The sequence below is a fragment of the Schistocerca piceifrons genome, chromosome X, assembly GCF_021461385.2.
Source record: "Schistocerca piceifrons isolate TAMUIC-IGC-003096 chromosome X, iqSchPice1.1, whole genome shotgun sequence".
Lineage (NCBI taxonomy): Eukaryota > Metazoa > Arthropoda > Insecta > Orthoptera > Acrididae > Schistocerca > Schistocerca piceifrons.
Window position 1 is genome coordinate 617189315 of NC_060149.1, and position 23756 is coordinate 617213070.

At 43.2% G+C, this 23756-nt stretch overlaps 1 protein-coding gene across 1 annotated transcript in view; it reads right to left on the reverse strand.

Annotated features, from left to right (window-relative positions):
• Window positions 1-23190, reverse strand: part of LOC124723026 (liprin-alpha-2-like) — a 152609-nt gene extending 129419 nt beyond the window's left edge. The window contains exon 1 of the mRNA XM_047248199.1: window positions 22651-23190. Within this exon, the coding sequence (XP_047104155.1) occupies window positions 22651-22899 (249 nt within the window). The 5' untranslated portion in view covers window positions 22900-23190. The remainder of the gene's footprint in view (window positions 1-22650) is intronic.
• Window positions 23191-23756: the final 566 nt, after the last annotated feature.

Sequence of the window (23756 nt, forward strand, 5' to 3'; positions counted from 1 at the left end):
TCCTGTGTCGTCCGTATTTTGACAGCCACAGCTTCAGGAGGGGTTTGAAGGGGCACAGTTTCACTACAGACTGAGTTTAGGACATAGACACAAACTCCACCTGACACTCGATTATAGTCGCTACGGTTCCTGCAATATCCCTTATAGCTGCAGAGGGCAGGGGTCCACATTGCCAGGAACCAGGTTTTCTGGAGGGCAATGCCGAAAGCCAGGTAAAAAGCTTAACAGTTGCCGTAGCTCAGCCAGGAGGTGGAAAAAACAGCCGCAATTTCACTGGAGGATGACGTCATCGTGAGACTGGGAAGGCATGAGGCAGTTCACACCTCAAGGTCACCTGCTGCCACCGACTTTTGGCCTGAGCAGTCTATATCCATTGTGTCTGGGAGTCCGGCGAGATCTAGGTCCTCAGCGGACGCCAGAATCTACACCGCATCCTCAGACACAGAACTTGTAGGTAGCGGTGGTGTGGGTGCCACCGCAAGTTCCTTGTTCTTAGGGGTCTTCTTTTTCGATTTCTCGCACTATTCCTTGGGTTTCCCTCGCTGGGAGAACTTCACTGAATCAGTCTCCAGGACTGAGGATTAGCGTGAAGCCCTACGACTAGCTGCTTTTGGGCTCTTCAGCCGCTGGCGGGTGTTATCTTTCCCACTAGCAGAAGCCTGGGAAGGGAGTGACCCAAGGGATCCCATCCTAGTGAGAGGAGCCAAAGAAGCCTTACTCTTCTCTGGCTCAGAAGTGGGGACTGAAATCCCCGATGGTTGGGGGGGATGTTGATCCCAAAGTATCTGGTGCGGGAGCAACAAGGAGGGGAAGTACTCCCCCACCATCAAGGGGGCAGGTGTAGTCTCCCAGTTCTGAGAGAAGACAGGAATTCTAAGAACTGATGGGACGAGAACTGTTCTCGTAGCGGCAGTGTATGAGGTGGTCATAGCCACAGGATGTAGGCGTTCAGTTTTCCTCTTAGCTTCAGTGTAGGTCAGTCGCTCCAGAGTCTTATATTCCACGACTTTCCTCTCTTTCTGTAAAATTGGGATGCGATGGGCGTCCACAATCTCGACAGGTGGGGCTGGAGGTACAGTGGGAAGACATAAGGCCGAACTTCCAGCACTTAAATCACCGCATCGGGGGAGGGATATATGGCTTGAGGTCACAGCGGTAGACTATCACCTTCGCCTTCTCGGGCAATGTGTCACCCTCAATGGCCAAGATGAAGGCACCGGTGGCAACCTAGTTATCCCTCGGACCCCGATGGACGCGACGGACAAAACTAACACCTCGCCAATCTACATTGGCGCGCAGCTCGTAGTCAGACTGAAAAGAAGGTCACTGTGAAATATAATACGCTGGATCATATTTAAGCTCTTATGAGGCGTGATGGTAACAGAAACATCCCCCAACTTGCCACAAGCGAGTAATGCCCGTGACTGGGAAGAGGATGCCGTTTTTATCAAAACTGACCCAGAGTGCATTTTGGACAAGCGCTCCACCTGCCCAAACTTGTCCTCCACATGCTCCACAAAAAACTGAGGCTTCATGGACACGAAAGATTCATTAACACTCGTACGTACGAGGTACCGAGGCGCATAAGCTTCACTGCCATCCTTAGTCCGGCGTTCCTCCCATGGTGAGGCCAGGGAGGGGAACGACTTGGGGGTCATATTTCTTAGCATTAAAGTTAGACTTTGCCCGCTTAGAGACTGCTGGCCGCGGACCACCAGCAAGAGATGACGTACTACGCTTCATGGCGTGTCATCTGCCCTGATGCCACCCACTCCGACCAGGGGACCTCCCCACGGGCGCCACCCAGTCGCAGCAAAGGCCACCTGGCAGGTTGACGGGCATCTACTCCTTGGCATACGTGGGGAGTTAACGGCGCAGGCATCAGCAGAGTGATCCCTGTGTTGTCAGGGGGCTACAGCCAACAGGGTACATGGCAGCCCCACCACAACGGACTGGCTACCGTGCTGGATATAAAGTGCAAAGAATTCCATTGTCATCGTTGGCACAGAAAGTGACACTGCATAGTTCATGGCGGAAAACGCACAGAGGAAGGTGTCCTCGCCCAAGAGATGGAGAATAGGTGGGACTGCAAAGCGACGACGAGAAAGTGGGCTAAAGATTTCAATGCATGATGGACACGATGCAACACGTAAGGCGCTCTTCCCCAATTGGCTCGCTCTTCGGGAAAATTTTGAAAAATTGAGGTCAAACCCTACAGGGGACCATCAAATAAAGGCCGAAACGTGAGAGACTCCTCCTTTTAGTCGCCTCTTACGACAGGCAGGAATGTCTCGGGCCTATTCTTAACCCCCAGATACGCAGGGGGGGAGGGGGGGAATAACGTGGCTTTCGTGTCCTTCCGACATGCGTTATATACGGCTACGTGAGCTCTGCCGGCCGGTGTGGCCGAGCGGTTCTAGGCGCTTCAGTCTGGAACCGCGCGACCGCTACGGTCGCAGGTTCGTATCCTGCCTCTGGCATGAATGTGTGTGATGTCCTTAGGTTAGTTAGGTTTAAGTAGTTCTACGTTCTAGGGGATTGATAACCTCAGATCTTAAGTCTCATAGTGCTCAGAGCCATTTGTTTTGAACATGAGCTCTGGCTACGATATTAAAAATGCGCTCAGAAAGGACCACTGTGCAGCTATTCTTTCCTTGGCTGCCGAAGGCCAAACACCGGTAGACATCCATCGAAGAATGGAGAACTGTATGGAACACATGTCTGTCGAAACCACCACTGTTGCGTGCTGGGTGCTGCTGTTTCATGGTAATGCATGTCCCTCATATCGCAAATGTAACGCCTAAGTTACGCCAGCTCAAGTGGGAGACACTCAAGCACCCGCCCTATAGTCCTGGTCTCTCCCCATGCGCTTATAATGCCTTTAGTTCTTCCCCCCCTTTTTTTTAAAAAAAAAAAGAAGTCCTTGAAGTGTAAAATATTCCTGTTACAGACTTCTTCACGCAGCAGGGTACTGTGATTTACCAAACGGAAATCTTCAACCTGGTACGGGTGGGATGATAGCCTAAATGGTCACGGCGATTTTGCCTGATTGACAGACCGATTGCGCACTGTACGGTCTTAGAACGCAAACTTTTGGTAGTCCATTATATTAATACCACTGCCTTTTTTCCGACATTTTGATGATACTAATTTAACGGATGCAAATTTCATAACTGACCGCCACTGACGCCATAGAACGTCGCGTGCGTCTGTTTGCCAGTAACATTACGCATTTCTTCCAGTTTAAATTCTTTATGAAACTAGCCTATATTGGCTGCCGCCATTAACGTGGTCGCTTTCTCTTACTAATAATGCTGAGAAGGAGTTGAAAGTAGTTGTTGGAACAACTGAGAAACTATGCTATCTCACATTATAACGATGTTTGTTACACGTTGCCTGCCTGCCTGCATGTTAAATAGATATTCAAAACATATCCCTCTTCTAACTACGGAGTAATTCAGTTACAACAGACCCCAAATATTAATAAAAGTCCAGTCACTCTTTTTGTTTCATCCCATAACGCGTTTCGAGCGCAGATGGTGCTACATACAGCCATGATAGGAAAAACCAAGGGACCTGCACAACACATATACAGCAGGAAGTTACAACAGCCAACAGCAGTCATTGTATTTTGCACAGGCAAGCTCTAATAACAAACGCCTACTGATTTCAAATGTCTTATGAATGAAGCGGTCAAAATGATACACTGTGTAAAATCTCGACCACTGCAGTCCAGATTGTTTCAAATTTTGTGCGACAGGATGGGCACTGAACACAACACCCTTTTACTACATACAGAAGAGGGCTGTCCAGAGGAAAATTACTACTGAGGCTTTAGGAACTACTAATGACTTATTGATTTTAATGCGCAAAATCATTCAGTACAAAATTTTACTGAAGTTTTAAGAAGTCTTTACGGTCGTTGAAACTCCCAAAGCTGGCAGACATTTTAGACAGTGCATCGGAGTTAAGTAATCATTGGAAGGAAATAATGTTAGAATTTTTAATACAAGAGATAAAATTGCACCATTTTAGAGAACATTAAAATTTTGGATTTCGTCAGTTCAAAAATCAGTTTTGAAGCTATTTATGAAGAACTTACATGACTTAGAAAAAAATCTTTTACAATATTTTCCTAAGATTAGTGAAGATAATTCCTGGGTTCGAAATCCATTTTTTGTAACAGCTCAGCCAGCAGGCTTAAATGCAAGACACTATGTAAAACTACTGGACTTAATAAGTAACTGATTTAAAGCAAATGCACAAATAGCAGCCATTATGTAATTTCTGACCAATTTTAAGGAATAATATCTGAATTTACGATAATAAGCTACAACTGTTTTACTTTCGTTTATCACTGCATATGTATGTGAAGTAGATTTTTTTATGCTGCAACGTAGGCGAAGTTCAGGAACAGGCTTGACACCGCACCAGATACTTTAATTCAACTTTCTACTATTGTATGCCAAGAATAGAATTTAATGGCCCAAAATTACCGAAGCCACTGAAAACTTTATTCCACTTTATTGTTATGTGTTAACGAAAAAACTTAAATAATTACTAAATACGTCTGAAATATGATGATCTATGTTACCAGTTATAATTTGAAATAGAAGTAATCACTGAATAAAATAAGTATCTTATTTTTTAAAATTTTGTTGATTTTTATTAACCTTTAAAATAAACAAGGTGTTCCATGAAAGTATCAGGTTTCTCGAAGTATTCCGCCAGACGGTACGTCTGGGAATCCCTGGTCCAGAAAAAGTTCTATGTGCAAGTCTGAGGAAGTTTTCTAAATGTTTGCGTAACCTGTGTCTGAGGCAGGAGGTGGATGCCAGTTCGGTATTCACCTAGTGGGATGTGGGAAACCGCCTAAAAAACCACATCCAGGCTGGCCAGCACACCGGTATTCGTCGTTAATCCGCCGAGCGAATTCGAACCGGGTCCAGTACCCCGACCCCTACGCAGAAGCGGGCGTTCGAACATGTACGGCTATTCAGGCGGGTAACACGACCACCTGATAGTAGTTGGGTAACTAATGCTTTGGCCGTGTGGTTACCATAAAATGTAAAAGGTTACAGAATATACATGAAATGTATTCGCAGTTGCGAATATGAACAACCGTCAGCTGACAATGAAAATTTGTGTCGGACCGGGACTGGGATCCGGATTTCCCGCTTATTGCGGGCGGTCGCCTTCCATTAGGCATCCGAGCACGCTCCACGGCCAGACCCAAACTTCCACATGTCAAACACGTGTCAACAACCTGCACTCATACATTTCTATGCATATTTCCGCACAGGGGACATTGAAAGTCGCATGTTCGGTGTCGGCGAATAAATACGATATTGCAGTGCCTGTGTTGTTCAGAATCACGAAGCACTGTGATTCACTGCATCGTAATTCTGAAAAACACAGCGACTACAATTTCGTATTACAGAAGACAGCTATTTTCTGATGGAGATGGGTATCTGGCCCAACACCAGAGCAGGTTATTTGTGAATAAATAATTTTTATGCACCTTTTGTTGATTTCTGCAACACAGTAGCTTTCAAGCCTTATCTACGCTTTAGAGCATCAGATTTGCAGCGAAAAGGAGACACCGGGAATATTTCGAAAGAAGATTACAATTCAATGTCTCGGTGATGATGGGACAATGATCTCGTGCAAGCTGCTAACGGACAAGGAGGGGGGAGGTAATCGGCTGTGACTTTTAGATGTAACTAGCCCGGCATTCACCTTAAATTAGTGAAACACCGGAAAACAACATTTGGATGACCACATGGTGGTTTCGAGTTAGCTCCTCCTACAGGTGAGCCCAGTCACTTCTCTATCTCTATCCGTGGGAAATTTGCACGCAAATTAGAAGTATTATGACCTTTCACATGTCCAATGAAAGCCATTAAAGAATCAGCGAAAGCTGTGCTGTAGACCAATTGTTCATACATTTTGTGTGTTAGGTATAAGCAACTTCTCCATCTGTAGCCATGCACACAGTATACTGTAATCGTAAATAAAGGTATAAAATAGAGTGCAAAAGTATGGAAGTGGCTCAAGCGAGATTTTCTCATAGACCTTCATATTTCAACTATTAATGAAGCAAGAGACCGTTCAGGACTGCAAAGTACTCAAAAATAACCTGTAACGCATAGGGCATCCTCTCTGCAGCTAATACGAGTACATGAGGGTTGTGGAAGAGAAAAATTTCCATCAGCGAACCCACACAATAAAGTTACCCCAGTTTATTTTGTGGCCGGTTCGAAATAACGTAACGGGGTTTTCGGCAAATGACACTAGGTAGAACTCACGTGATTGATACGAACAATTTTTTTTAAATAGAACGATACACTTTTTAAAAGCACTCTAAAGCTCCAAAAGACTAATACAGCGATACAATGATCGTTAATGCTGGCGTTGAAAGGTAACGCGGCCGGAATCTGCTATTGCGGCGAAAACGCCGATAAGTTGAGTTCTGAGCAGACTAATACAATAAGGTATACATCAGTAATACGTTAAAATCGTCTACTTAAAACCGTCTCCTCGGATGGTAAAATATAGTTCAGGAGCTTTGATTTTTATCCATGAAAGCTTCAAGAGCGTAGTGGTATTAAATTTGAAAACTAAAATATAGGCACAACCTAAACGAGGTTGTAAGAGAAACAGCGGAAGGTCCCATTCCTAAGAGAGATTAATGAAAACTACCTTGTACTTTCCAAAGGAAGCAAACCCGATTTCAGCTTAATCTATTTAAGGTAACTACGGAATACTTAAATCTGGATGACCGTACGTTGATTTGAAGCATTCTCTCCCGAATTTCGACAGAGTTTCTTGGGCTAATTCGCGAATTCGACTAAACAAAATTAGCGAAACCACTTAAAACTTCGTTAGCACGAAGCTGATATGATACGGCTCCAGTGTCGTAAATACTGTGCAATCACTCCTAGTATAAAGACAAAAATCTTACAAGGCAAATAGTAAAGATCGCAAGGTTCGTGTGCCAGTCAAACGAGGCACAAAGTAAAGTACGCTATATTAAACTGTAACAGGAAAACATTCTTGACTTTCATTTTCATCGGGGTCTGTAAACATACCCCCCACAATTCCAAATATTAATCGGCGTTGCATTCGTGCCACTAGGGAGAAGCGGTTTGAGAAATAAAACAATTTGCATGCAGAACGTAGTAGAAGTAAAAGATCACGACTTACATCGATCGTTCCTCATTGAGTTTCCTAATATAATGTATATTTATACTATATACCGTATATTTTGTACTACACAATGTATAAATTTAAAAAACGTGCTAGGGTTGCTGTCCCACTAACCTCATTAGCTTTGAACAGCCTGCCATGTACCACTCGCAAGATTCAGGCTCAAATTTTACACAAGGGTCGGTAACATTAAGCCACATAAAATTCACATATATTGTGCGTGGAATTATTTGTTTTAACGATTTCCAGCATGGTGGACTCATATACAGAATGAAGCTTTTAATTTTTCCATTAATTGCTCATAATCCTTTTTGGCTTAATAATTCGTTTGGAAAATACGGAATCTTGTGTAACTGCCGTTTTTGTCATGCTTTATGCCATACATAAGAACAGTAAACTAATGAACCACCGAAGTTTTTCGTTAATGAAAACTTTGGGGTCACCTGTTAATGATGTAAAAGGTTTTTTTTGTACGTTCCGTTTTTTTTGTAAAAATTTGAAACGATCTGATTTTTTACTTTATTGTAAAAAAACAGCGGTATAATCGCCGCATGCAAATGTGTGGAATGCTGGTAGACAATGAGGATACCAACTTCAATGCTAATTCTGTACAACTGATGCAGTTAAAGACTATTATTTCTTTTCTTAGTTGCTGAACCAGTCAGCCAAATTACATATCCAGAAACTTTATGGACACTGGCCAGAAAAATTAATATGAGGATTTTACCAGAATTTTTGAAGTTGGTGGCACTTTAATACCATGAAACTAAATTCGCTTGTCCCTTTTTATTTATTTATTTTACTTTATGTCTTCATGTTGACATCCATAAACAATTTTCAGTTTTTAAGACAGGACTTCCCTTTACTTGTATGAGTAACACTGACTTCCAAAGATTATGAAGACTTTCTTAGTTTGCATTTTTGAAACCAGGGTCGTCATTCTCCCAATAACCGGCTAAGAACTTCACCAAAACCTCCGTAACACTATAATCCTTACAACTTCCCGACAAATCGGTAGGTCTGACTAACCTAAGGATTTAACTGACTCTTTGGTTAACTGAATATCGTGATATGTAAAACACATTTTCTTTTCGGAATAATAAGTTTAAAAAATGACTTTTAAATGTTTCAATGTCGAAATCAAGTATTTCGTTATCACTCACATCACAGAAGAAATACACAAGTAAAGCTTAGCAAACACTATATAGGCCCTACTGCGCGGAAGTCACGCGAACAATGAAGTTTCGCTCGCACTGCGCTTGTGAGATAGCAGCAGTTTCGGAAACGTTCATTTGTCTTTATTACACGAAGAAATGAGCACGCCCCACTCTTTCACTTAGCAACTGTTTCAGTTGCAGCTGTTATTCTACGTCTTTCTCTACCGCATAGGTTTTTACAGCCAGTCTTCCTCCGCCGAGCCATGTACTCGTTCGCAGTTACTGAAACGTAAAATCGCGACAACACTCAGATAGGCCTACTTTTGCTAAAGCAACCCTATACCAACGTGTTCGCAATAAAGTTATCTACATTTTCTATATGATTGTATATGAAAATTCGATGAGGCAATTTACTCCTACAGGCTTATCTGTTTGCACCTGGCAACCTTTCATCGTTGTCTGGAAAAACGTAAACTTAGTTCGGCATTTTATTGACACATTTTACTCTTGATTTATGTTAACTTTAAGAAACTTCATAATACTAACTACCGAAAAAACCTTAATCAAACAATTTTGATTAAAATGGCTGTGCACGGATATGGGGTGACAACCCTAACATGCTTTGTATATTTACAGATTATAGTAAATAGAGATTTTATTAGGAAAATCGATGAGTGAAGATCTATATAAGTGGGCACCTTAGACTATAAGCTCAAGGAGGTCCCTTGCGCTAGAGTTCGCTATCTTACTTGACGACCTGTTCCACTGTGTCACGTGGTAACCAAGAGTGCTGTTCTGCCACAGGTGGACGCAAGACCTATCTGTAAGTTACAGTATGTAACACCACCTTTACCGCCCTTACTTTTCTTACGACAGTGTTTGTTTGTTTGCAACGAAAACGCCGCTCGAAAATTGCAATCTTTCTTATTACAGATACAGCGCACCAACGGCGACTCCTTTAATGATCAATTAAATTCAACAGGTCAAATGTCGGCAAAGAGTGCTATCATACAATAGTAAACAATATTAACATCAGTATCACAGTCTGTCCCCTAAACCTTTGAGTGTAACTGTGGATTGTCTAGTCTTCTTCACTGTGTGCGAGAAAAAACACATTCGAAGCATGTGAAGACTATGCTCTTAGTTTCGGATAACATTCATTCAATAACGTAAGAGTTCAGGATGAAAACTTCGCTGCGTTATTGGCCACGGACATATGAGCTGTTAAAACCAGCCGGCCAGTGTGGCCGAGAGGTTCTAGGCGCTTCAGTCTGGAACCGCGCGACCGCTACGGTCGCAGGTTCGAATCCTGCCTCGGGCATGGATGTGTGTGATGTCCTTAGGTTAGTTAGGTTTAAGTAGTTCTAAGTTCTAGGGGACTGATGACCTCAGATGTTAAGTCCCATAGTGCTCAGAGCCATTTGAACCATTTTTTGTTAAAGCCAAAAAATCTCTTGCTCTCAGTTTACATCTCGGCAACAGCGAGACTTGCAATCACCCATCAGACCACACAATACTAATCCACACAGTTCACAGTGGTCTGCGTTAAGATAGCTGTTGCGCACATGGGCCCTTTAATGCGACCCTAAAGCCCTAAATGGGGATACAATCACCTGTGCCGATTATGTCCTATAAAGAGTCGCGATTTAGTATCAAGATGAAAAGCGGCGAATTCACTCCCCGCGAGTGTGTTGAAGACAACACATTAGAATGTGAAACATACAGGCACAATAGCGGCGAACAGGGGGTGTACACAATAATCAGCATTAATGGAAAGAAGCAGCCCGTTATATAAAGCTGTTCTTTGATAGCTCCGATTCGGGAGGACGACATTTCAAATCCCTGTCCGGCTATCCACACTTAGTCTTCCCGTGGCTGCCCTAAATCGATTAAGCCAAATGATCCGATGTTTCCTCTGGAGAGGACACGGCCGATTCGCCTCGCCGGCCGCGGTGGTCTAGCGGCTCTAGGCGCTCGGTCCGGAACCGCGCGACTGCTACGGTCGCAGGTTCGAATCCTGCCTCGGGCATAGATGTGTGTGATGTCCTTAGGTTAGTTAGGTTTAAGTAGTTCTAAGTTCTAGGGGACTGATGACCACAGATGTTAAGCCCCATAGTGCTCAGAGCCATTTGATTCGCTTCCCAATAACTTTGGAACTCCGTCTCTAATGACATCATCGTCGATGAGCCACAAAGACCTGATCTTCTTCCTGTTCTCTGACAGCTCACAGCATCGGGGGCAAAATTTTGAAGTAGTTTGTTCTATACGATGGATTCTGGCGTTAGTAGTGGCTCCTTCCTATTAGACGGCTTGACTATTCTCCGTTGAACTCGCATCGTGAAGGATATGTTCCACTACGAAGTCGTTATTCCACTGCCTGTCAATTTGTACCCGAGGTCTGTTTGCTTAAACGACATACTGGGATCGACGACTGCCACTGAGATTGAGTCTACTCTTCGTGAGGAGCGCTACACTGTCGAGCAGTTACTGTTCAATAATTTCATTGAAGAAACAGCTGTTTGAGCAACTCAACCGGGACACAACTTGTTTTGTAAAGTTTTGTGTCGTGTTGGCAACAATTTCAAAGCACCTACATGAACATAATCCAGTGCATTCAGCTGTGTTAGAAAGTATCTCCTCCAATGTAAGCACATAGGACAAAAAAATTAGTCGTCCCCAAGGAAAAATTAGGATAATACCGCTTAGCATCACCTTTAGCCTTAATAATGGCCTCAATTCGATGATGATGATGAAAGAATACTAGTTACTTCACGTGGGTCACATCAAGCTGAAGCCACTCAAGGCTGATTACATCTCGTAGAGCTACCTATCTGCAGGGATGTTTAGTGCTACGTTTCGTCCGCTTTTGCAAACATTTCCAGGCAATTTTTGTGGGGTTAAGACGAGTGACTTGCGCGCCAGTCGAGGTGCGATATGGTGCCTGATCGCCAGGTAACCAATTCCGCTGAAATACACTCCTGGAAATGGAAAAAAGAACACATTGACACCGGTGTGTCAGACCCACCATACTTGCTCCGGACACTGCGAGAGGGCTGTACAAGCAATGATCACACGCACGGCACAGCGGACACACCAGGAACCGCGGTGTTGGCCGTCGAATGGCGCTAGCTGCGCAGCATTTGTGCACCGCCGCCGTCAGTGTCAGCCAGTTTGCCGTGGCATACGGAGCTCCATCGCAGTCTTTAACACTGGTAGCATGTCGCGACAGCGTGGACGTGAACCGCATGCGCAGTTGACGGACTTTGAGCGAGGGCGTATAGTGGGCATGCGGGAGGCCGGGTGGACGTACCGCCGAATTGCTCAACACGTGGGGCGTGAGGTCTCCACAGTACATCGATGTTGTCGCCAGTGGTCGGCGGAAGGTGCACGTGCCCGTCGACCTGGGACCGGACCGCAGCGACGCACGGATGCACGCCAAGACCGTAGGATCCTACACAGTGCCGTAGGGGACCGCACCGCCACTTCCCAGCAAATTAGGGACACTGTGGCTCCTGGGGTATCGGCGAGGACCATTCGCAACCGTCTCCATGAAGCTGGGCTACGGTCCCGCACACCGTTAGGCCGTCTTCCGCTCACGCCCCAACATCGTGCAGCCCGCCTCCAGTGGTGTCGCGACAGGCGTGAATGGAGGGACGAATGGAGACGTGTCGTCTTCAGCGATGAGAGTCGCTTCTGCCTTGGTGCCAATGATGGTCGTATGCGTGTTTGGCGCCGTGCAGGTGAGCGCCACAATCAGGACTGCATACGACCGAGGCACACAGGGCCAACACCCGGCATCATGGTGTGGGGAGCGATCTCCTACACTGGCCGTACACCACTGGTGATCGTCAAGGGGACACTGAATAGTGCACGGTACATCCAAACCGTCATCGAACCCATCGTTCTACCATTCCTAGACCGGCAAGGGAACTTGCTGTTCCAACAGGACAATGCACGTCCGCTTGTATCCCGTGCCACCCAACGTGCTCTAGAAGGTGTAAGTCAACTACCCTGGCCAGCAAGATCTCCGGATCTGTCCCCCATTGAGCATGTTTGGGACTGGATGAAGCGTCGTCTCACGCGGTCTGCACGTCCAGTACTAACGCTGGTCCAACTGAGGCGCCAGGTGGAAATGGCATGGCAAGCCGTTCCACAGGACTACATCCAGCATCTCTACGATCGTCTCCATGGGAGAATAGCAGCCTGCATTGCTGCGAAAGGTGGATATACACTGTACTAGTGCCGACATTGTGCATGCTCTGTTGCCTGTGTCTATGTGCCTGTGGTTCTGTCAGTGTGATCATGTGATGTATCTGACCCAAGCAATGTGTCAATAAAGTTTCCCCTTCCTGGGACAATGAATTCACGGTGTTCTTATTTCAATTTCCAGGAGTGTACATAATGAGTGGCCGAGCGGTTTGAGGTGTCACGTCACGGACTGCGCGGCCCCTCCCGACGGAGGGAAGATAGCAATGCAAGATGACTGTAGCGACTTGCAGGAAGACCTGCAGAGACTCATAACCGGTGCAGGGCCTGACAGCTGACTCTGAACGTAAACGAATGTAATATATTTCGCATACATAGGAGAATAAATGCACTACTGTTCAATTCCACTAGGTGACGAAGTGTTAGAAACAGTAACTACTGTAAAATATCTGGCAGTAACCATCCGGGTCGACCTTAAGTCGAATGACTACATGAAACAAACTGTTAGAAAAGCAGATGCCAGGCTGAGAGTCACTGGCAGAATGTTAAGGAAATGTAACTCAAAATGGCTCTGAGCACTATGGGACTCAACTGCTGAGATCATTAGTCCCCTAGAACTTAGAACTAGTTAAACCTAACTAACCTAAGGACATCACAAACATCCATGCCCGAGGCAGGATTCGAACCTGCGACCGTAGCGGTCTTGCGGTTCCAGACTGCAGCGCCTTTAACCGCACGGCCACTTCGGCCGGCAATGTAACTCATCCGCGATAGAAGTGGCTTATAAGCCACTTGGTCGATCGATTGTTGAGTATTGCTCATCAGTCTGGGAACCTTACCTTACCAGACTGATTAACAGGAGAGGGAGAGAAAGAAGAACCAACGATGAGCGACGCGGTTCGTCAAGGGAGTGTTTAGGGGGCGCGAGAGCGTAACGGAGATGCTCTATAAAATCTAGCGGCATACGCTACACGAGAGTAGTAGCGTACCAAGGAGAGGTTTACTGTTGAAATTCCGAGACAGAACGTTCAATATTACTGAACACTAGGAAATATTGAGCAGTGACATTCACTGTCTAGAGGGTGCTCTCATTTACTTTCGCCTGCAGAGCTCTCACTCCGTGGTCGACTTCTTTACATTTCGGTAGCGGACTATTTGCTCCGTAGTGAACCATCCTCGATGGTGCACAAATGTTTGTAATTTGGGGTTTTGAAGTATTTGCACGTGATGACTAGTGGCATCATTAGCTGCCAAACACTAGATTTCTATCTATACTCTGCAAATCGCACAAGTGCGTAGCGAAGGCGACTTCGTGTCACACCCTATATTTCGGTTTTCTCCACTTCAATTAACGGATGAAGCGTGAGAAGTGTCTGTTGTTTGTGCGCTCTATATCTACTATTCACCTTCACGGTCCCTATGAAAGCAGTGTGTTGGAAAATTAAGTAGATTATGCTCCAAAGACAATTTCCTACTATTTTCCAAGTGTCGCAAAACTGTTGTTCGTAAGTGCCTGTGAATTCTAATTTTGCAGCGTTCCTTTTATACATTTCTGCCATTCCAGTCTGAGACTGCGCTGCCTGTCGTTGTAATCTCTCGCGGTATCGCTTGTTAATCCGATTTCATCTGGGTCTAGCACATCTGAGAAGCTGTGTAAGTGTTTTCAAAATTATATCTTCTGAGGACTCATTGCATTATCTCAGAATCCTGGGCAATTCTTGTTGTAGTCGGTATTTGACATGACTGACCCCTGCTGCACCTTGTTAAAGTTGTCGTCAACAGTGTTTTTTCGTCACGTGCACAATTTTACGTCTCTCTGCATAAAAAACTAGTTATTCATTCTTTTAACAGGATGAGATAAGAAAGAGGTGTGGCATTGTTAAAAGAGGCAACTCGTGCTGACTAAGTGGTTGAGAGAAATCACGGAATGAGTAGTAAACGAGAAATATCACTGAACTCTGACAAAATGGAGTCTAGTGTAGTAAAAACTGCGCTATATCTGCCGGTAGTTTCTAATTACTTATGTGGCTATTTAACAGATTAAACCTCAATAGGATGCTCAGTGTTATACGACATTGTTGATGTTGACTTCTTTGTGGAAAAATCATGAAGCGCCAATTATCTTTCGCACTTACCGAAGGCCGTAGTGCAACGGTTAAGGCAATGGATTCGCATTAGGAAGGACTGCTGTTCAATTCTCCTTCCGGCCAATCAGGTTTAGGTTTCCGTCATTTCCCTAATTTACTTGAGGCGGCCCATATCCGATTCCATCCTTCCCTTGCTCTTGCTCGCGCTCCAGCTCTAGGGTCCTCGTCGTCGGCATGACGTTAAATCCTAATCATCTTTCCTTGGTACTTATCAAGAGCAATAACTTTCGTGTTAGCAACGAGTTTCACACCACTAAATCGAGAGGGGTTTCTCAGCAACTGACGAATGATTGTGTTGGACGACTGCTAGATGGCACCCCTTTTTGGGTAGTAACACCAGACTACCTGATTGCTCCCCCACTCTTACAGCAAAGGTACATTTTGATAATTTCCAGCTGGCTAAGAAACCTCAACGTTTCCAGTACCAAACCTCTGACAGTACAAACAAAAAATATGATGTAATGCCGAGAATACGCTTGTTGCGACTGAACACTAAAGTATACGACAAAATCATACAAAGTACATTGTAATCTTAGAATTGTCATACGTGGTTTTTACGAGTGCCTTTAAATCATCTTTATATACTTATTTATTGTTCACTACCTAATGTCCACTGATAAATAATCCATCATTTTCCGAAAGTAACTAGCTAACTGAAAAATCTGATCACACCAAGAATTAAGAGCGAATAAAGTTAATAACATAGCAACTGCGAAAGTACGCTATCATTATGAGCTGAGCTGACCTGACGCAATCTCGAGCAATCAACAGCATTGTTTTCCATATTTTAAAGAAGGGAGCAAGCAACTTTCGAAACTTCCTGACAGCTTGGAACTGTGTACCGGACCGGAACCCGGAGACTTGCCTTTTGCGGAAAGTTCTCTTAAGACTGAGGTAGTTTCGTCAGAACATCTGTTATCTTACTGATACCGAGACGGCTTTTGTATGGATACCTTACACATTATATTTAAATTTGTACTGAAAATTCATACGAAACAAGCTTCAAGATTCTTGTGAAAAATCAGCTTCTCAGTCTAATATTAATCGCAAACTACTCGCTTTGATCACCAAGTAATTGCTACCCCTCCTCTAGTCTCAGTCAAGAACAGTTATCTAGCGATTGTAGCTTCATGTGTCACAGCTCTGCGACACATCTAATCGCCTTTCCTTCTGTTTTCATCGGAAAAGTGATAACGCATAATATATGCGGGCGTGCTGAAAAGTAATGCCACCAAATTTTATATGTGAACACTCTTACCAGCTTTTTAAATAAACAAAGGGTTTAACATTCTAAATCTTTATTCTTCACGTCTACATATTTATTTCCCAACGCAGTCACCCTGACGACGAACATTTCTCGTGAAGAGAGATCAGCTTGCTGATACCTACACTGTAGAATGTTTGACTTTGCCGACGGAGCCACAACCTCACCTCTGGTTGCACCTCTACATCACTATCCAAGTGAAGTCCTCGAAGGTGTTCTTTATGTTTTGGAAACAGATGAAAATCAGATGGGGTCAAGTTGGGAGTGTATGGAGTATGATCGAAGACAGTGAACCCAGGGTGTCGGATTGTTGCAGGTGTCACAGCGCTCATGTGTGGTCTGGCATTGTCACGCTGATGGAGAGGGTGCTCCATGTGTGGACGAACTGTTCTGACTCAGAACCCGAATAGAGCACGCCCTTTCTCAAGCCGACGTAGTTACGTTAACATCGCCATGTTACACGCTACAATTCGGTGCCCTCTAGAGGCAGAGGGCTGCAAATAGGTAAACACAAAGAACAGATGTAGAATGTTAATAAAGTTTGTTTTATTTTAAAATCTTCATGAGTTTTTACATAAAAAGTTCGGAGGCGTTACTTTTCAGCACGCTCTCGTGTGTGTGCCAAAAGTGGTTACAAAGTATGCATAAGAAACGACACCAAGCTGATGTATGTATTAGCTACCAATTGAAGTACGAACATGCAGACTAAAATTGCGTCCTATACCAATGTTTGTCGCCTCTACAGATGCAACAGCTGTCGAGCCGTTATAAAGGAAGCATTTTATCGATGTGACTATCAAGCGCCTTACACGCGACCATAGCTTACGCTCAAACAGCGGTTTTCATAGCGACAATAGCCCGTCGTGTCATTTCCCGGGAGGAGTTGGCGCACGCTGTCGACAGTTAACAGTGGACCCCGTTGAGCACACCAGTATCACTAGACTCAGAGACGAAGCTAGTAATCTTTCGTTATTTTTACATATTCGCAGATATCATGGTGCAACAACAATAATATGGGAATTGTGGGTCCGCCTTGATGCAAAACATTTATTTATTTATTCATTCACCATACCAGTTTAGGGACAAATATCACCTACATCAGTGTGTTGTTCCAAATGCACAACATTCAGAAATGGTGTCGTTATAAAACAATCGCACCTGTATAACGCTGAGACACACACACACGAGCTCACGTTTTTGTATTTGTTTACTAACAGCCGCTCATACAGCTGCAGATGACATGGTGAATGCCGAGGAAAACAGCAACCGAAAAACACAGAAAATACGCCGCACACAGTGACTACAATCTTAAAACCATGCTGTGACATAGTAAATAAGGTATTATAAAAATATTCACAGAAAACAATATTTAAAAAACAACAGCACATATGTAATAATAAGGTTTACGATGTTTTATAACTATGCAATGTTTTGGAGTTAAAGAACCCACTGATGATGGCGACATTTGTCGCTAAAACTAATTTGGAAAATGATTGAATGAATAAATAAAGTATTTTGCATGAAGGCGGACCTACAATTCCCATATTTTTTTTATATGCGAACGCGGACCAATGGAAGAGTTCCAAGACAAAATTATCGAACTGACAACTAATTTCCATCCGACGTAAGAGAAATCGCGCCTAATGTCCAGCAACTTAATAGTTTTCTCCTTTCTCGTTGTGCGCATCTACTGAGATCTCCATCCGAAAGGCCACAAATCGTTATATCCATAGCATTAACATTTTTAGGAAAAAAATGGCGCAGCTGAACTCTACCTAAAACATTGTTTGTACACTGATATTTAGTGGCGCTCAGTCGGATATCAGCATTCAGATGCCTCACGGTATTACTGTACTGGTCTCTCGAAGATAGAACACACTGCACATCGCGAAGTGGTTTGCCGTCAAATTACAAGCTAAATGCTTTCGCTATCAAAGGTGGTCGTTACAGCGCAATCGATCGTTAGCAGTTCCGCAACTCTGGTCAAATCCGCTAGCCCGAAGAGCCCGTACTTCTTCCTAGAATCTTTGCCAGTATTTCGTAGTCACCCATATAAATTATTTAACAGATTCTCGAGTTGAGTTCATCCTAATGTGTTTACAAGAAACATAACTTTACAGTTGGCATTTTATGGCATGGTAGGACTGAATTATGTCCTTAAAACTGACGACGTAAACCAGCTCGCATATAAGAAAAAAACAGTGCACGTCATGTTCCATAGCACTGTGCCTAGTTGATCTCTGTGGTGTTAAAAACTAACCTATTTAATGAGAGCCGCTTCAGTCTCAAAATAAATAAATAAATAAATAAATAAATAAATAAATAAATAAAAAATAAAACGTCAAAACTAAAACATTACCACTAATAATCACAAACAAATGCAAAATTTTAACAATTTTTTTCGGGCCATATTCAAGTATTACCTTCGGCCTCATTCGTACGATGTCAAAACACACCTTACTCAGCACGGGATACGGAGCACTTTATTGCCTACGACTGATAGATGGTAACAGCGATGCCTGCACTTAATTTACTGCAATAGTTTTTTAATCACATGCCTGTTGATAAACATTGGTTTGTAAGGAAATCAGAAATTCTTACTGGAAGAGTTGATACTGTAATGGGAGATACAGCCGGAATAACTTGGAATCGCTACCCAGCACTGCAACTTCTGTTGCGCCGTCTCGGGAACAAACAAAAGAAACTCAACATTAACACTTTAAGATTTCAAAAACCGGAAATACGGAAGCGTCCGATCCCATGACGTCACAAATTTGGCGGAAACAAAAACACACACACTTTCCACAAGAAGCCTAATGACACTAACGGGACAAGCGCAGGAAATGGGGTGTTTTGGGTGGGGCAAACTAAATATAAACAAATTTAGACGCCTTGCGTAGCTACAACGTGTAAGTGAAGACAGCCATGAATGAATACCCACCCACCTCCCCAGGGGTCGTAACCCCTGCAACCCACAGAAGATAAAGATGCTTCAGTAGCTGATTAGTGTTTTTTGTCTTTTTTAAAAAAATCTCACGGGATAGAACGAACAGATCAGAAAGATAAATATAATAAACTAAAACAGAAATTCGAGGAAACAGATAATTAAAATAAGTAATAAGTGTCTTTAAATTTAAAAAATCTCACGAGATAGAACGAACAGATCAGAAAAGTAAATAAAATAAGATAAAACAGAACTGGAGACAGCCACACTCAAACCAAACTCCGCGCCGTCATGACGTCACACACGACAACACCCTTACGTCACGGGTCAAAGCCGACCCGTGGGATCGGACGCTTCTGTCGACCCCAAAAATCATCAGTCGCGCCGTACATTAATTTCAAACGTTGACGGTAAAAGTGTGTGTAAACCAGTGGAAAAATGCTCCTTAGAAGCACAAAATAGGACGAATATGTTTCTATTTATTTAAAAGACTGACTGAAAATTGGGGTACCAGCTGCCTCATTCTCCCTTCCTCAGCATCTTTAAACATTTTGGCATGTGAACATATTCACACTTATTTGTAACATGAACTCTACATCTACATCGATACTCTGCAAACCACATTTCAGTGCCTGGCAGAGGGTTCTCCTCAAACTCCTATAAGCTTCCCTAACTCAAATCCGCTGGTCCATCAATGTAAATTACTCATACCCACCACTCCCAGTTGCCCTTTCTCACTCATTCATTCCAACATACTGTCAGTGTCTCTCTCCGTCATTGTCTCCTGTGTCACGGCCACAGTCCTCTCTGCTCTGTCCTACAATAAAGTCACATTTCATTGTCACTACTTCCTCCTTGCTAAAATCTCGTTCCTTCCTTTTCCACTGCTGCTGTCTCTTCCCACCTCCCACCTCTCTCTCTCTCTCTCTTCCTCATTGTCATTGTCATATATTCTCTCTCACTGTCATTTGCTCTCACCCACTTCCACTGTCTTTATCCTCCCTTCTCCTCTCCCCCTGGCACTGTCTCCTCTACACTCTTCCTAGTGCTGTTCTGTCTCTACACTCTTCCTAGTGCTGTTCTGTCACTGTCAACTACGTTCCAGTGTCACCGTGCCCCCCCCCCCCTCTCGCACTACTATTGTCTCTCTCACTATCTGTAACATAACCACTATCTCCCAGTAATTATTACTTTTCTGTATTTCTGCCACTTCCACTGTCTTCTCTCTCAGCATAAAAAAGCGTGACTATGATCATATGTCAAAATTTTTGGATTTTTTAAAAATAATCTGAGGAATGTAGAATGACGCAGGTGGTTCCCACTTTACAGTCAGAATATTTTAAATGAACAGGAGCATATTCGCAAATTTTGTGCTCCAATAGGAGCATTTTTCTGCTGGTGTCCCCCTTTTTCCCTGTTGCAGCAAGGCATGTAACTCATATAAAAAGAAATAATTGGTAAGTAAAATTTAGATAGTTTGCTTATGTGAAATTGAAATAACGCAAAACTAACAATACCAGGGATTGGATTTAGCATGCGCTTCAGTGCTACAGCATGGGGTTTCCAGACAACGGAGACACTTTACAGCATATTTCTCCGTGCTACGTCCCTTTATAAACTACGTTTTTTCCTCACAACGGATTTTACGAGCACATTTTGCATGAACAAGTCGGGTAACTATGACCCTTGTACCTAGGAAACGGATAAAGATACGAAGAAAATTTGCAAGGTTGTTTGAGATTGGATCTTAGGAAAATATCGTATAAATTTCAGCCATCTGCTGTGCATGGCAGTCTTCGAATCTTTTGCTCGGTTTTGGTGACGTCAAAATATGGTGAAAAAAATCCGAGGAACGCCCGTGAATTAATGGTGCCTCCGTAAGTCCCATCACGCCCACTGTACACCACATCAAAATGCAAAAAAGAACCAAACGATTTGCTCCATCTGCCTAAGCAGGAGGAAGTGTATAACATTCATACTCTGGCCCTGTACTGTAGGATAGTGACACCATTCATCTGTTGCATATACAAGTAGTCCCTAGTCCATGGGCTATCCAAAACACTTGGAACTACCCTTCTATCAAAGTCACCCGAGTTGTGAATACCGAAAATCGCGTTTTTATGAGCGGCGTTTTGGAATGTATTAGGTACCCATGCTGTCACTTGCATACAGATGACCAGAAATTTAGAAATACATATGCGGATGGATGGTTGTTAACACTGCCGACGCCAACTGAAGGAAGAGCTCAGACGCGGGCATACGAAAGTATACATCGTACAAGAGAAATTACTCGGTCCAGCGTGACAGAAATTTGAGTACTCCCACGAAAGTTTCATCTTTCTGAGGAATATTTTTTAGTAACTCGAACAAGCAAAACAAACCAGTTTCGCCAATGTTCAGTTTGTCTAGCTACATGAATTATCAGCAAAATGCTCAGCAGCGAATCACACACATACATACGGTACTAAAATACGATAACTACAAAATGAAAACCTTTTCACGCTGTGCATGAAAGTCCAGCGAGTAATATATACCTTTTAGAACAATAAGGTTAAAAATTTCAGTTGTCAGCGCCACAAAACAAAATATTTACAGGAAGACATAAAAAAGGTACCGATGATTTAAAGACTACATAAACAAACTACTTCGAAAAAAAGATGGAGCATATAATTATTCCTGTGTTACAAAGAACAGCATATTTCACTGGGAATCTTGTTGATACACACAGGAAAAGAATACTACATGATTATATTCACTGTTGGACATGAAAAGAACACTTGTCGCTCTCGCTCGCCAGTTCAGAAGAACAAATCTCCCAGTGGCACGTAAAAGAGAGAGAGAGAGAGAGAGAGAGAGAGAGATATGTAGGTTCAGGCGTAAGCATCCTCATGCGCACGAAGTTTCCGCGGTAAATACAATCTGTCCAATGAAGAAGCCATGACAGCCAGGCCATTCCATAATACATTTTCATTAATAGGCCTCGCTTTCAAAACTAGTGCATTTATTATATTTACAGATCCTGTCTTGAAATAGCAGCCACATGACTAAAACATTTAAATTCATATGGCTGACAAATAGTAAAGACGCATTACGAAATTGTCAACTACACATTAGAATCTGAGCTACATCATGTGCCAAATGAAATGCTCTACAAATGAACTTAAAACATTGCAATTTCTCACATACATTAAAGGATAGAAAGCAATATATCGGAAAGGCGCGAAGATGGTGTTGATATTGCAAAACACAAAAATTATAAACTAATATCAATGAGTGATGCGTAAATGATATTGGAAATAATCTAGGTTGTTGAAGCAATAACAATTTCTCTCAGTAGACAGCAGCAGCAAACTAGGGCGATGCTGTACTCACAATAACTGTTCGATCCTAACCTCAAATTCCGTGAACTCCCATGCAGCCAATACAAACGAAAATACATATTTGCAACCGCCAATGGCACTTTAATTGCAACCCATCACACAATGTTTTGCTCGTTATAAAAATTCAGCGATTGTGCACCACAAAGAGGCAGCAACTACACCACTTTACCGACAAGCCAACAGCTGATGAAAAGTATGATTTCATGAAACTCGTTCACTAATATAAGCTGCAGTTTGTATTTCCCTGTATGGCCATTGACAATGGCGGTCACGACTTTTGAACGGACAATCAATAGACTCACATATCATGTTCCATAGCCCAATGCACTAGGATGGCACTCACCTGAGGAAGGTTTGCTGAGATCTGTCGCTGAAGAGAGTCCCGCTCTTTTTCTACTTCTTGAAGTTTTGCTTCTGTTTCACACAGCCTTTCTTGAGCTTCTCGTAGACTGTCCATAAGCTTGTCTCGTTCATCCAACATTGAAACCATAAGCTGTTCGAAGTTCGCATCTTCTCCAGAGAATTGCGAACTTCTCTGACTGATACTGTCCTCCGAAATTGTCGGCATCACATCACACATCATATTCCACATGGTTGCTTATTCGGAAGCACCGACAAAGAGTGGTAAATATTAGCGGAAAACAAGAAACTGAGCAGTTTCGGACTACAACACTAAGGGAATGAATATCTATATTTTACAGAACATGCAGCTATTTATATTATCTAGAACTGACACACGGGGCTGTTAACGCTTCATTGCAGATACGATCATACACACAACAATCGAAGCGGCAGTACTTCATCGGCATTATTGCCGAACCACTAGCGTGACACACCTACGTTCAGTCTCCTACCACCCCATTACTACAACTACACTTCTTAACCCACGCGGCCATATTGAAACATGACGTCACAAATGACAGACGCCGAGAGGTCACGGGACTCGAGCATCATGACTGAAAGAAGTCGACGCAATGCGAATAGTCTTTGCTTGGTATCGCGCCGTAAGAAGTGTGATGTGTGGCTAGTATTGTTATAAAATTCAGGCGTTTTGTGTTTTTTTTTTTTTTTTTTTTTTACAATTAAAGGTCTAAATAAACTCGTTTGCGACGGATAAGTCAATTGCATAAACCTTTACAAGTTTAATAGTAGTACAGCAAAAACAAACACACCAGGACAGCCAATAAATGTTAATCGTTATAATACGCAAGAAAATAGCCATGATGTGTCTTGTAATAGACGTGGATAGTAACATTATATTAACATTTGAAATATTAATGTTACTTTTAGATGCATTGGCGTGAAATTGAAACAGGCCCTAGTGCATTAAGGTTATAATAGCATACGGTATTTCAATGTGCTTATTTAAGGCGAATTTGAACAAGGGTTATCTCGCATATAACACATTTCAAAACTTGTTAGCGCACGAACAGGCACTTCTTTCATAAT